Genomic DNA, 15,471 nt, shown 5'->3' on the forward strand with positions numbered 1-15,471 from the left:
TTTCAGTCGTGTCCAAGTGCGACCCCATAGACGGCAGCCCGCCAGGCTCCCCTGTCCCTGGGATTCTCCAGGCAAGAACACTGGAGTGGGTTGCCATTTCCTTCTCCAATGCATGAAAGTGAAAAGTGAAAGGGAAGTCGCTCAGTCGTGTCCAACTCTTCACAACCCCATGACTGCAGCCTACCAGGCTCCTCCATCCATGGGATTCTCCAGGCAAGAGTACTGGAGTGGGATGCCATTGCCTTCTCCTAGTCTTCAGAAATAGTTGTAGTTTTTGTCTGCAGCATGCTTTCCTTTCCCGCAGTTCTGCGAGCACAACCTCTCTTTCTAGCAGGAAGTCCCACTGTTCATCCCCACCCCAAAAAGGAGCATAAGCACGTGACTCAGGAATGGCCAGACACGCTCTTCCCTCTGACTTCTGTGATTGGTAAAGGGATTGTCATGTGACCTACATCTGCCCAATCAGAGCCCTCCTGAGGACTTCTGCCAGCTCTACAGGGAAAGAGGTCCACTTTCTTTTTCTGGGGATAAATAGCTTGAAGGACTGTGTAGAGCAACTCTGCTGAGTAAGGAGAACCTGCCTCAGGGGGAACCCAAATGAGGAAAGCAAAATGGAGAGGAGGAGAAAAAGAGCAATTGAGGCCTGGGATTCCATTGTGCCAGGAACCAGGATTCATCCCCTTGATCTTCCTGGTTCCACAAGCCAATAAATGCCCTCTTCCACTTAAAATGGGCTTTCTGTCACTTGCAGCCAGACAACCTAATACAAAGACAATGGGACTTAAACTCACCTTCCTAGGGTTGATGTCCAGAGCATCACAGACTGTGATGGCGAAGTGCTTGGACCTTTCAAAGCTCCCTTTCCCGACACTATGAGAGCCATCCATCAGAAACAGGACGTCCACTGCGGCCGAGCACCACATCACTAGGGGAGAGTGGGGCAACATGAGAGACAGCCAGCTTCCCTGTGGTCTGGTCCTGAGAAGATCTTCCTCCCAGAGCAGAGTGGAGGCGGAAACAATCTTGCAGTGGGTCAAGCTCCTCTTAGTACAGTGGGGGAAATAACACTGGAGATGATTCTGGGCCACAGGCAATGCTCCCCTGCAGCGGGGAGCATGGACCTACCATGGGCACAACACTGATGAAAGTCTGTGTGATAATGAGAGTCTAATTCAACAACACTAACTAAGCCATCTGAGAGGAGGGGCTACTGGAGCCATGGAGGGATACCCAAGAGCCCTGGATCCTGCCCTCAGGGTTCACAATCTAGCCTGGGACACAGTCAGGCACCCTGGTACATAAGGATGCATTACCCAAGAGCCAAAGTAATCACAAGCACTGAACAAATCTTTCCTATAGGCCGGGTACTTTGCTTTAAACACTTTAAATGCACTAATTTATTTAATTCTCATAACCACCTTGAGATAGATTATAATTTTTTAATTTTTTCACAGTTATCTTGAGATGTCATTCACATATAAGTCAATGTTTGAAGTATACACTCAGTGGTTTTTTTGTGTTGCTCAGTTGCTCAATTGTGTCTGACTCTTTGTGACCCCATGGACTGCAGCATGCCAGGCTTCCCTGTCCTCCACTATCTCCCAGAGTTTGCTCAAACTCAAGTCCATTGAGTCGAAGATGGCATCCAACAATCTCATCAATGGCTTTGGGTATATTCAAAGAGATATTCTACCATCATAGTCAATTTTAGAACATCTTTCATCTCCTCAAAAGGAAACTCTGTACCTTTTAGCTATCAGCTTCCTAGCCCCCTCACCACCACCCCTAAATAGATTTACAATTTGTATTCCCATTGGCAAGATAAAGAGAGCAGGGTACAGGGCAATTCAGGGAACTTTCCTGAGGTCAAAGCACCAGGAAGTGGTGGAGCCAGGAAGTCCAACCCAGGGTGTCAGAGTCCACACCTTGTCACCTCACCATGAAAATGAGAGTGGAAGTCAGAGAAGAACCAGTGAGAAGGTGTCACCCAGTAGCAACAAGCAAGGGGGATTTCACCAGAGAGGGAGGGAAGGTGACCAGAGAGTCCCTGCAAGCGGGAGGGCAGGGCTTGAGCACGTGGAGGAATGCCAAGCAGAGAGAAAGAGGAAGAAATACAGCAGCCGATGAGGCTGGCTGGGTAGGCGGTGATCATACAACAGGAGAACCTTGAAGCAAGGGCCAAGAAATTCAGCAACAGGGATCTTCCCAGGTTTTTCACCCAGGAGAGGAACTTCGTCAGGCCTCTGTTCAGGGAAAATGACTCTGGCCACAGTGTGAAAGAAGACAGGGCTGGGAAAGAAAATGTCTGAAGCCAAAAGATTTCCCTTGGGTCCATCACATAGAGGCCGAAGTGGGAGAGTTTGGAGGGTCGAGAAAAACATGGGCTTACTTTTGCTGGCGACTGAAATCTTCCCAATAATCTCCTTGCTCACATGGACTTCCTGAAGAGGGAGGGAAGGAGGCACTAGGAGAAGAAACAGAAGCACACATTACAAGGCAGAAAGGGGAGGAGTCCTGGACTCCACGTTACGTGACCAGAATGAACAGGCGACAATAGAGAAAACAGGAAGGTGGAAGAGCTTAATGATACTGTATCTTAAAAATTACCAGATGGATAACATAAATAGTGCCCTCCAAATAAACTACTCCAAATTTACCAGGTACCTTTGCATTTAAATTTGGGTATTGTGAAGAGTAAAATTATCTACCCAGAGGCTATAGAGAGCCTTGATTCTAATGAGTTTTGCCCCTGGTTAGGCATAAGAACTGGGTGCCCCTCTGGGGTGCAGCATCTTGCCATAAAAATTAACCTTGAACATGAACAGACAATTCACAGAAGGAAGAGAATTCCTAGAAAAGCACAAGGGAAAATTTTCAAATAGGCGACAAAGTGCTTTAACTCAAACCACGGGCTACCCTTTTAAATGTGAAATTTAGATGATCAAAGTTTAAATGTAAATGTAACTGGAAAGATTATGTCAGGAAAACCTTTTCCAATGGTGGCACAGTTAATTGGCACAATCTTTTTGGAGAACAATTTAGCCAAATGAATTAGGAGTCATAAAAGGGGTTAGGCTACATAGCATCACACCTGGGAATCGATCCAAAGGAAAAACAATTTTAGGGAAGGGAAAATGTGCCACCAAGACATCTCCTTCAACATTATTTGTTTCAGAATGATGGCGATGACAAATACCCATAGAGACAGGACTCAGAGTAACACTGATACAATCATTCAGTGCAATTAACATGAACAAGGGCTAAAAAGTTTGGGGCAGGAAGTTTGTGGATACATCTTTTTCTTCTATGTGATACCCAATAAAATTGTAGTAATGGCATATGAGCAGTCAATAACAATTTTACAAAATAAACTCTGAGGGCAGGTAGCATGCCAGGTGCTGAACAGCAAGCCAACCACTATGAAAGTCCTGAAGACAATGAGGTGCCACTTGGAGGGGTTATTTGAAAAGCCAAACATGCATGGTCACTGTCAGACAAAGCAGACATGCAGATGCTTATAAAGTCCATGTCCTGTGGATAAGCACAGAAGGCACCAAGTGAGGGTGTGCAGAAGCTAGGAACAGGCCAGGCCAGGCCAGGGGCAGAGGAAGGAATATGAGGTGGCGGGAGGCTGCTGGGGAAAGAGGTAAGGAGATGGCGTCAGGCTGGGATGGAGGTGGGGGTGTGGTAGGAATCACATAACACAGGGAAGTTGGGCTCAGGGGGATTTGCCGCTGCCAGGACGGTGACGAGGAAGAGGACACCAAAAGATGAGGTCAGGTTCCAGGGAGAGGGGCGCCTCTAATTGGCAGTACCCGCTGGAGTTCATTCATGGGGCAGAAATGCCTTCACCTGTCTCCACAGAGCCCAGCCCAGCTTTCTGCACACAATTTGGCCAAATGAATAAAAAATTCGCACCTCCTTTGACCCTGAAGTCAAAGCAGCAAAGCACCAAGCTTTCCTGAATGAGCCCATGAATCACTGACAAAAAGTCCAGGAGTCGAGGAATCCTTAACGTGTCAGTAGCTCAATCATGTCCGACTCTTTATGACCCCACAGACTAGCCCATCAGCCTCCTCTGTCCATGGCAAGAATACTGGACTGAGTTGCCATTCCCTTCTCCAGGGAATCTTCCCAACCAAGGCATTGAACCAGGGTCTCCCGAGTAACAGGCAGATTCTTTACTGTCTGGGCCACCAGGGAGGTCCCTGAGGAATCCCTAAGGTCTTTTAACATGTTTTACTGGTACATTCTCCAGCTGGAGACTGACTAGCCATCACCCCTGGATGGGAGATGGGAGGAGGAGCTCCGTGCCCAGGGACCACTCACTACGGACGTGACTCAGCTTATATAACTGTATCATGTGCTCAGGTGTCCTGGGAGGTGCCAGGCTTCAGGTGAGACCTCCTTCCAGGGAGCGGGTACCCAGTGACATCCCAAGGTCCCCCTGTGAAACTACCTCAGGACTCTGCAGACGTTCCCCCAGGAACAGAGAGTCAGTGAGCATGTGACTGCGGCTTCCTCTCCCAACCAAGTCAGCCTTCACCTCTGAGGACCGCCTGCCTGGACAGGGTGGGGAGACTCGGCTTTGGGTTTTCATCCCAGTCCTGCTCCTGAAAGCTGTGCAGTCCCAGGCAAATCACTTAGCCTCTCTGAGCCTTCCCTGTCTCACTGGTACAACCAAGGGGTGTCAGATCCAGTGCTCTGTGAACTGGACAGGCTACAGAGGGTGAGCTTCCACAGTGAGTTAAAACAGAAGCTTTACTCTGCCTGGGCCCCCAGGGACCGCATGTCCCCAAACATGTCTTATGTCATCCCAGTCTGTCGGTCATGAAGCTACTGTGCGACATTGATCACACACATGGCTTCAAGAGAGAGGACAGGCGGACTGGGCAACCACGTCCTTCTTCCAGCCTCTATCTCCCTGAGGTTCCAGAAAACAAGTAGACAGTGACAGCAGCCAACGAATAGCGAGGATACATCTACTCACAGAAACACAGATCCGGGAGGAACTGCAAGAGAGCCTCCGAGACTGCACGAGGACCCTGGGCTAGCCTCAGGCAGCCAGCCACCCAGCCCGCTCATTCTTACTCATCAGCCAACCCACAAAACACACCTATTCCTTTCTACCATCTTGTATTTCAAAGAGTCTAGAATGTGGGAGGGCCAACGTGGGAAGTAAATAGAAAACTGATTTGCTCCATTATCCAATCACTAATCTACTTCTTGAGCATAGATTAGGTGCCAAGTCCAGTGCTAGGTGCCAAGACTACACAGCCTATGTCCAGTGGAGAAGATAAGCACTCATTTTTTAAATTCACACAGGAATGAACTCATATCTGTATTAAGTGCAACACAACAGAGAGACTCAATGGGACACGAGGTTTTAGTAGGGGGATCTGACCTGGGGATCCAGGAGAAACTGAGCTGGGTTCTGGAGGATGAGTAGGAGTTTACCAGGGTAGAGGTGCTGGGTGAGTCAGTGATATAGGCAGATGGGCCACCATAATTGAGAACCCCAGGGTGGGAGGGAGCAAGGGTGCTGGGCCAGCCTGGAAGGAGTGTGGGCTGCAACAAAGAGGAGGAGGGAGGGGGCTCCAGAGGGGATACCACGTGGCACAAGGTCAGATCAGGCAGGCCCTCTTAAGAGCAGTGGAATATCACTTAGAAGTTTCCGGTAGGCAATGGGAATGGAAAGGGGTCCAGATATGACCAGATTTGCATTTTGAAATGTGTGAAGAACAGGATGGAGGGGGACCAGGTGAATCCAGGGATTCACTCGTCTCCAGGGAGATGAGTCAGGAGGCTACTGCAGTTGTCCAAGCACCAGACGATGGGGCTTAGACTAGGCAGGTGGCCAGGAGTGGAGAAACATGGATGCACTCAAGAGACCTTTAGAAGTCAAAATCCACCAGATGTGAGGCGCATCAAACCCCTCAACACTTCACCCACCTCTCCCCACACCGAGAACACTCACCTCCAGCAAACAGGACAATGCAGATGGCTTCCAGCAACAGGAAGGAGGGCATGTTGATATGACTAGAGGGTCAGGACAAGGAAAAAAAAAAAAAGATCAGCAATCAGTTCTGTGAGCTCCCCCAAGTCATACCCCCAAACAAGATGACAAAGGCTCAGCCTTTCCCAGGTCACAGATATGACCCTAGAGGCTGCTGCTCACATGATAACTACTGTAGTCTGGAGAAGACTCAGATCCCAAAAAGCCATGGAAGTCTTTACTCCAATGACTTTGATTTTAAAGGACAGCCTTAACATCTTCCCCTTCCCTGGTAGCTCAGTCGGTAAAGAATCTGCCTGTAGTGCAGAAGACCCGGGCTCAATCCCTGGGTCAAGAAGATCCCCTGGAGAAAGGAATGGCAACCCACTCCAGTATTCTTGCCTGGAGAATTCCATGGACAAAGAAAACTCACTTCAACCTGACACTCTTGAAATTTCCTTTAACATTCTCAATGAGGGCCATGCTCCTGCAATCTAAGAACATGGATAGGGACTTCCCCGGTGGTCCAGTGGTTAAGAATCTGCCTGCCAATGCAGGGGTCAAGGATTCCATCCCTGGTCCATGAAGATTCCACATGCTTCGGGGTAACTAAGCCACAACTACTGAGCCCGTGTGCAACTACTGAACCCCACGCACCCTCGAGCCTGTCTCCAAAACAAGAGGAGCCGCAGCAGTGAAGAATAGCCCCTGCTCACTGCAACCAGAGAAAGCCCACACAAAGCAACATAGATCCATCAAAGCCAAATACATATATATATACATACACAAACATGGATAGCAAGGCAGAGGGCCCAAGATTCCATTCATGGATCTTGGCCCTTGGGACCGCCCCTCCCCTCCTCCATTAGGGACACCACTTCTCCAGAACACCTGGCAGGGGTCTCCTGGTCATCTTCGGTGACTCAGCCACGTGCCTCTAACTTAATCTGCGCTAAAATGAATTGTGTTACTTTTCTGATGCACCCCAACCACCTCTGTCCGGGCACTGAAAACATACCTGGCCGACGCAGGAACAAAACACAGCTGGATTCTGAATTCAGAGGATTTGCCAACCAGGCTGAGAGCAAGGGCTGCCTTGAACATCAAAGTCACCCAGGAAATGCAGATTCTTGTGACTTGCATAAAAGTTCAAAATGACCCAGCTCGTGTGCGTGAAGACCTCACTGGAACTGAAGGAAATATGAATAACTGGGGCGGGAAGCGGGGCGGTGGGGAGGCTGGTGCTTTCTTGGACAGTGCTGACCACGTCCCCCATGCCCTGGGCCTGCATTCCTACCCTCAGGGGGCACGTTGTGGTATCAGACTAAGGAGGACACACAGTGAATAAGCATACACACCCCAGAAGTGAATGGGAAGGCGTCCTTGAGGCTCAGAAGGGGAGGAGTCCTGAGTCTCCGGGTCCCCATCCAACGGGCTTTCTTCTAACCATGCAACTCCTAGAGCCGAGGTCAGCTCAAGGTCCATGGGCCATCCCCCTGAACTCCATGCACACTGAGCTGGCACATCGTGACTCGGGAGCTACCTCTGCCCCACGATGACAGAGGGTGTGCACCCTGGATCCAGGGGTCCCACTTCTCATCTGACGCTGTGCGACCCTGAGAGCAGCCACAGTTCCTCACCTGAAAATGAGTAGGGTGGACCAGAGGCTGCTAAGATGTCTTCTGGTTAAAAAAAAAAAAGAAAGAAAATCCCCTTTTGATCTCCTCTCCACCATGGACCTATAATGGTCAGACCTTACTCCACTGTTTATTCAGCTCTCTGGATTTCAAAACTTTCCCGAAGCAAACTAAATGGAATCACCTACCCAGCTGAGCATCTCTGTGCTTCAAGTAACTGAGAGGCTTCCCAGCCTCACCTCATCTAAGTAAGGACCAGAGATAAGGTATTACAGGAGGGAGGAGGGCAGGAGTTTCCCAGGCATGGTCAGAGGGAGAGAGGGGGCTGGAGAGAATGCTGGCCGGTGGGGGCCACGCCTCCTGTTCTCTTTCCTCTTACTCCACACAACAGCCATGGGACAAGTCCATACCTTCCACCTGGGAGCCAGGCAGGGGCGAGGCCTGGGGACAAGGGCCAGCTTGGAGGAGAAGGAAAGGGCATCCCTGTGCCATCCAGTCCTGAGGCTCAAGATTTTCTGGGATCACAGCTTCTGACCTTGGGCACACGCAGGACTCTGAGGCTCAGGCCTATTAATTTTTTTTTTTTTTACAAAACTAGGATTCTAGCAGCCTCCCGTGAGGACAAGGCAAAAGGGAGCACAGAAGTTTCCTGCTGCAGAGCAGGTGTTTGTGAACACGGGGCCCCTCCCTGTACTAGGGGACAAACCCAGGCAGATCCATCTGGCTTCACCATGTGCCTCTGCTTGCCCAGGTGAATGTTTTTCCAGAGCCTCTTAAGGTTCTGCTCATTAAAACAGAATTGAGGGTGGCAATCTGGAAATCAAGTGCCTCCTTGTGAGCGCCAGGCTCAGGCGGTGCTGACCCTGAGACCTCAGCAGCACCTCCCCTCACCGACCCCCATGCCCCCACCTCCACCGCAATCCCCACTGTCACACAGCCCACACTGAACCTGCCTGCCGCGTGGCAAATGGCTCAGGGACTAGGGGCTGTGTCTCAGTCTCTGAATATGCCTGGCATGTAGTAGGTGAGACACATGCTTGCTGGAAATCAGCATCATAACGCTTCAGGCAGGTGGGCTGGAGGGATACTTCCTGATGAAGTATTCTTCCTGTGCTCACTGCACTCACGGTATCCTTTTTTATACCAAGATAAATGAACCTAACGTTGTTTCAATGATGATACAGAATTAATAGTACTCTACACTATCTAGTCCCACCCAATCATCTCAAATATTCAGCTCAATCCCCCTTCCTCACACAGCAAAACTTTCTTTCAACACTAATTCAACATTCTAAATACAACCCTACATCTAAGACTTGAAAGGATGAATTCCACAGTAAAAAACAAACAAACAAACAAAAAAAACCAGCTGTTCCCATCTAGTGAGCATAATTTACTCACTAAAGCACCCAGTACCAGGCTCCGTGGGCTTCCCTGGTGACTCAGACAGTAAAGAATCTGCCTGCAATGCAGGAAACCCGTGTTCAATCCCTGGTTCGGGACAATCCCCTGGAGAAGGGAATGGCTAACCATTCCAGTATTCTTGCCTAGAGAATTCCATGGACAGAGGAACTTAGTGGGCTACAATCCATGGGGTCACAAAGAGTTGGACATGACAGAGATTAACACACACCAGACTCTATACTTACGTATCTTCTCTCTCCTAATGCTCACAGCAAGCCCCCATTTGACAGATGGGAAAGCTGAGACAGAGAGAAGCCAAGGTGAGACAGTTGAGACAGTTCTGCCCCAGGTGAGACAGTTAATAAGTGGATCCTACTCCTTCTGGCCTCCCTGTGTTCTGTTCCATCTGTCACCTTCCTGTTTGTGGGGGATCAGGACAGAGGAACAGAGCCTAATTAAAAATCTGCCACCCTGAATCTCACCTGTTGGCAGTCTTCCATCAGCTACCAGCAACTCCCACACCCGAGCACATAACTTGAGAAGATTTAGAGAACTTTCTGCAGTCTTGTGCTAGGCAGATGGGAGTGGTCTGCAACCCAGGGGCAGAAACAGAACTTCCATCTCCAGGTATACCTTGTCAAGCCTCTTCCATTACGAAACACCTGGCTCATCACATTTGCTCCTTTCTATTCCATTACTCATGCTAATCCCACACATCGTCATTCCCGGCTTCTGGGGTTCTCACACATGGACCTGGATCCCTCCCCGACTCCCTAGCCTTTTCATCTGATTGTTATTTTCAAATTCTGATGTGTGAGGTTTGCTGCAGGGCACCACAAAACATAACACTCTGTGCTGCCTGGAGATTGCATTTCCCAAGAGACAGGAAGAAAGCAAAGGCCAAACAAGGCTACTTTTGAAAAAGAAGGGCCAGACCGAACAGCAATAGCTAAAGGCGGTTTTGCAGGACAATGCCCACCTTCTCCTCTATGATCGGAAATGAAACGAGGGCAGGGTGAAAAAGGAGAGCGCTTCCACCTCCTTACAAAATGCAATTCCAACCCCAAATATTAGATTAGCCCTTGGCAGCCTCCTCTCCATCAGTAGAATGGAAATCTGAATCCTTTTACAAAAACAGTCCACACCAGAAGAGAAAGACTTTCACATTGGAGGTAAGTCAGCCAGGAAGCCTGTGGTCTTTCGCTGTAACAAACATCTTCCTTGTTCACTTGGCAAAATGCTTGGCTCAGACCCAGGCAATCAGGGGAAGTGGTTGACACGTTTCTAGTCCGATAAGGCATGAAGGGCATTTTACAAGTTGTTCTGGGGCACGCTATGCTTTCTCTAACAAAATCACAAATTTTCAGAACCCAACAGTCTGGCAACCAGGAATCAGCCTCAAGGGACAAACTGTGCCCTTTGGGCCCCTGGATGGCTAGGGAGAAGAGGCAGATTGGGTGTAAACCACAGGCTGCCCACACCCTGTACCTGACAAGAGATTCTGATGCTTGTTATGATCGTATTTGAAAATCCTTTATTGAAACTGTCAGTATGTGTATTAGTCACTCAGTTATGCCCAACTCTTTGAGATCCCACAGACTGTAGCCTGCCAGGCTCTCTGTCCATGGAATTCTCCAGACAAGAATACTGGAGTGGGCAGCCATTCCTTTCTTCAGGGAATCGTCCTGACCCAGGGATCGAATGGGTCTCCTGAATTGCAGGCAGATTCTTTACCACCTGAGCCACCAAATCCACTGTCATAGGATTCTGGAAAGTGCATCCACAGGACTGGAACTCCAAAGATGGAATTCCAAACTAGCTCTGCTTCTAACCAGGTGGGTAACTCTGCAAACACCAAGTTCCCACCTCATTCATCTGTTTCATAACTGACAGTGTTTTAAAGATCCAGTGAAACAGTATGAATGTCCCCCATAATGGTAAAAGACTTTTTGAACCTATGACGTTAAAAGATTATCACTGCATTTCACATATTAACGTCATATAACTACATTCATATGCCCTATAGGGTAGACATGATCAATTCCACTTTCACACTTGTGAAAATGGTCTTGGAGAAGTTGGGGCCCAAGGTCAAAGAGCTGGTAAATCACAAGTTTGGCGTCAGGCCCAGTTTTTCGGATGCAGGCAGCCCAGACGTGACAAGCAGCGTGCAGCACACAGTTGGTGTGCAAAGGGCACCAATCTGACGTCAGGAGACCTGAGCACCAATCTCCCAAGTCCATTCTTTCAGTCACTCGATTTTCTCCTTTCAAAAATGGGGGTGACATTACGCACCCTATTTACCTGGAAAGGTTATTGCCAGGATCCCAGGAGCCAACAGTGCCGAAGTCCTCTGGGTAAGGGCAGAGGTGCCCAAGTGGAGATCAGGAAAACTAGTTAAGAGAAGGGACCCAGGATCAGGAAGGGAAGTGAGGAATTGCAGGCTCACAATCAGGGAAACCCAGCAGGTGGTTCTGCGGTGGAAGAATAAGCTGCTGGAGCTGTTTAGAAGATGAAAGGGTGAACTAAAAGAAGGGCCTTTGAGTGTGTTCAGCTATTTTGGGTTGATGGCTTGGGATACTGAAGCAGGGGTGTCTCGCATGGCCTAGACCCACTCTTATGCAGGGCCCCCAAGAGAACTCCAATAGCTTTGTCGATGATGTGAGGGGCTTATTGCATTTTTAAAAAATATCCTTGTGGGATAAAATTAAAAATTAGCAATTTTGTTACAGTCCTCTCAATTAAAACTGTTTTTTATTTTCTTACTGCTCAGTGTGGGAATCATTGTTCTAACACACTCACAGTGTTGACCCTTCCACTGTTACAATGACATGAAATTTAACTTATTCAATAGCAACTATTAAGCATCTGCCCTGCACTCAGCACTCTCCCAGGTGTTAGGGATGCGGTGGAAAAAACTCCATAAGATGCGCACCTGGTGGGCACATTCTTAACAAGGGGCTTTTACATTTGCACCAGCGGTTTATCCTTAGTGTCATCACTTGCCAGTTAATGACTGTGCTCATCACAGAACCAGGAGCCAGGGTTCCCGGCAGGCAGTCCCGTTCTCCCTCGGGCAGTCTTCCACCCTTCCTAGGTCTCCGTCTCCTCATCTGTAAAAACAGGGGCATCTGACTATAATTCATTTCAAGAGCCTGAGCCTAGTGAGGGGGAAGGGAAACAGCTACTCTAAGCTCTGGGTGGTGGACCAAAAAGCCAGATTTAAAGAAAAATGTCATTGATGGTTTTCAAAGAGACGGGTATGATGAAGGAAGGATGGAATCCCCGTGGACCTCCGGGATTTGCTTGGGGATCCACACTGGGAAATTCTTAATACATCAAGAGATGGCTCTGAGCTGGATGTCTACAAAGAAGAGTAAGGGCCGTATCCCACGCAAAGAACAAGCCAGTAAAGCTTTGTATCTCATCAATCTAAGGAAAAGAATGGCTACAAGCTACTGAAAGCCAGCAGCATTTACAAATTAACTCTCACGGCCTTTGCCAGCTGCAGCGCTGAGTCTTCGCTTTCCTTCTCTTTTCTGACTCCTCTCAATAACTGCACATTTCTTAATATAATGTCACTGAGAAAGCAAAATAGACCTTGAATTTTTAGACTTCAATTTATAAAACACTTAGGTTCTAGAGGGGTTGTTTTTAAAGGACCGCCTAAATTGAAAATTGTACACGTTTTATTTATTTAATTCCAAGATACTAAACACGCTTCATAGTGTCCCCATGGAAAGGCCCTTCTCAGCAGGACAGCCACTGATTCCACAGTGAAAGGGAAGCAAGGTGCGCTCCTTTCCTCTCTTCTGCCTGAGTGTCCACCAAATTTTTAAATCCATGCCCCCTGGCAAGCTTTTAAGGTGCAATTCTAAGACCCTCCCTTTTCCCCTCCCAGAAGGTGGCCACAGAGCTGGGCTCTGACCTGGAGAAGTGCAGGAAGCTGGGCTGGACCAGCTGGCCAGAGTGGGATTGACGGGGAGGGGGATGTCCAAGCAGGTGAATCACCATAGAGGATAAATCCCTTAGACTTCCCAAAGGCCAAGGACGAGTCTCTCGGGGCCACGGGCCCCTCAGGCTCTGCATGCAGAGACCTCGCTGGGGTCACCGGGCTGCTTGGGAAAAGCATGCAGGAGTGACTTTAACAGCTGCATCTGTTCTGTAAAATGGGCGGGGGGGGGGAGGAGGGGGGCGGGGAAGAAGGGGTCGGCTTGTCCCCAAAGCCTTTATTCAAAAGGTGAGCCGGGTTAGGGGTTCTACGACTCTGCTAAGACGGCCAGGTGTAATACGAGGTTCCCTCCTCCACTCATCACCGAGCGCCCGTCCCCTTTACCTGCGGTCCGAGCCGCTCTGCTTGGCGTTCCCAGGGGACCCACCGGAGGGGCTGCTGCCGGGGCCGCAGCGCGGTGGCTCCCAAGACCCCCGCCGGCTCGCCCCGGGACCGAAGGAGGGGTACCCCGAGGAGGGGCGCGCCAGGTGCTTTCTGCCCGGGACGCCGACTTCCCGAAGAAGCGTGCGGGCCCCGCCGGCGTGCTCGGGTGGAGCGCAGACAATGCCGAACCAAACCCGCCGCGCCGACGCCGCATCCAAGCCGGACGCCCCGTCTCTGCACGCTGGGCAGGGGCGCCCGGGGGCGGGGCGTCTCCTCCGGTGCGAGCGCCGGGAAGGAAGGGGGTTCCAGCGACGCGGAGACCACGCCGGCTGAACTCACGGCGAGGAGCGCGCGGCGGGACCCGGCTCGGGCCAGGGGGCGCTGCAAGCCCGGGGAGGCGCGCCCGGGCGGGAGCCACGTGGGACACCTGTGTTCTGCACCGAGGGGAGGCGGGGAGCGCGGCGCCGGCCGACCCGGCTAGCGCCGCTCTCCCGAGGGCGCTGCATCGCTTTGCTGGGAAGCCAGCCCGCAGCCGCCCCTCGCGTTTTTAAGCAACGCGTTGGTCATGGTCGGGAGACAAAGGTACTTACTTCTGCTCTGGTCTCCCAGCCCCCGAGCGGTGCAGCAGGGAGCACTGTGCCATCCACCTTGGACTCCGCAGGATTTATTGCTTCGACCCTTGCGAAAATGCTGACTTTGGCATCGTTAATATTTGTCATGGCAGTTGCCCTTTGTTTACCTGTGTGTTCTGTTACTGCCTTTGAGCGGTAATAATTGAGCCCTTTGGCCAGCATCCTCGTTGAAATCTGGAAGGTGCCTTGATTTTTTAAAAAATACCATAAAGCAAAAATAGCTCAGTCTGGCACAACACCTTGTGCATAGTAAGGGCTCAAAAAAGTCTCTTATTGCATAATCTATAGTTTCCATACTTCATTAAAAAAAAAGTGTCATTGCATAACGTGTGCTCATTACAAAAAAAAAAAAAAATTAGGTTAAGCAAACCACACCTACTCCACCACCCAGAGATAATCCCTGTTAACTTCATGGTGTTTCTTCTTCCAGCATCAGTCTACTCAAAATTTTATTGTTAGCTCATTCCATGCATGGGCTTCCCTGGTGGCTCAGTGGTAAAGAACCTGCCAACCAATGCAGGAGAAGTAAGAGACTGGGGTTCGATTCCTGGGTCAGGAAGATCCCCTGGCAAAGGAAATGGTAACCCATTTCTTGCCTGGGAAATCCAATGAACAGAGGAACCTGGCCTGGGAAATCCAATGGACAGAGGAACCTGGCAGGTTACTGTCCTTGAGGTTGCAAGAGTCCAACATGACTTCATGACTAAATAGCAGCAGCATTCCGTGTATAGTATATCATAGCCAGCTTTTCTTTGTCCCTTTTGACATCATTCTGTGGCTTTTATCCACTTATAATGTTCTACTGTGCTTAACTTACTATCAACTTTTAATTTTAATCTTTAGATATTTGTGTTTTTGCCCAGTAACTCCCTGGAGGAAACTGCAAGAATAATGTACAATTCTTAGATATATATGTATATACATACATACACACACTCTAGGGTATATATACAAGTTAAGGCTTTTGATATGTATTATCAAGTTGCCGACCAGGAAGACTGGCCTGTTTCTTCTTTTCCAAGCTCCTCCCCCATTATTCTTATCTGATGGACAAATAACAATTTTGCTTTTACACTGTCTTTCTTCAGAAAATTCTAAATATATTTCCCCCTGTGGTTCTCAGTTGGTTTACAACCTTTTCAGTATTGACAGCTTCCAGTGAAAGTGGCCCAGGGTAAAGTTGGTGTTGCAAATTTCGGTAAAGAGGTGGAAAGGTCATTTTTTCACTCATTTATTCCTCCCAATAATATTTACTGGGCACCCAGATGAAAAAACAGTCAACCAGAACAGCATAATTAAGGCATGAGCATCTGTGAAGGGGACTCATCTTCAGGGAGGGAGGCATGGTTTCTCTAGATGGGCACTGTCCCACAGAAATGGGCTGCGAGCCACACAGGTAACAATAAATGGTCTAGTAGCTGTATTAAA

General features: G+C 49.3%; 1 protein-coding gene across 1 annotated transcript in view; it reads right to left on the reverse strand.

Moving 5' to 3' along the window:
- The window catches only part of VWA2 (von Willebrand factor A domain containing 2), a 45,687-nt gene extending 38,565 nt beyond the window's left edge, over nt 1-7,122 (reverse strand). The window contains exons 1-4 of the mRNA XM_005900290.3: nt 7,014-7,122; nt 5,978-6,039; nt 2,390-2,464; nt 792-925 (exon numbers count right to left, since the gene is read on the reverse strand). Coding sequence (XP_005900352.2) covers nt 792-925; nt 2,390-2,464; nt 5,978-6,039; nt 7,014-7,099 — 357 coding nt within the window. The 5' untranslated portion in view covers nt 7,100-7,122. The remainder of the gene's footprint in view (nt 1-791; nt 926-2,389; nt 2,465-5,977; nt 6,040-7,013) is intronic.
- Between the last annotated feature and the right edge of the window lie 8,349 nt (nt 7,123-15,471).

This window comes from Bos mutus, chromosome 26, assembly GCF_027580195.1.
Source record: "Bos mutus isolate GX-2022 chromosome 26, NWIPB_WYAK_1.1, whole genome shotgun sequence".
Classification (NCBI taxonomy): domain Eukaryota; kingdom Metazoa; phylum Chordata; class Mammalia; order Artiodactyla; family Bovidae; genus Bos; species Bos mutus.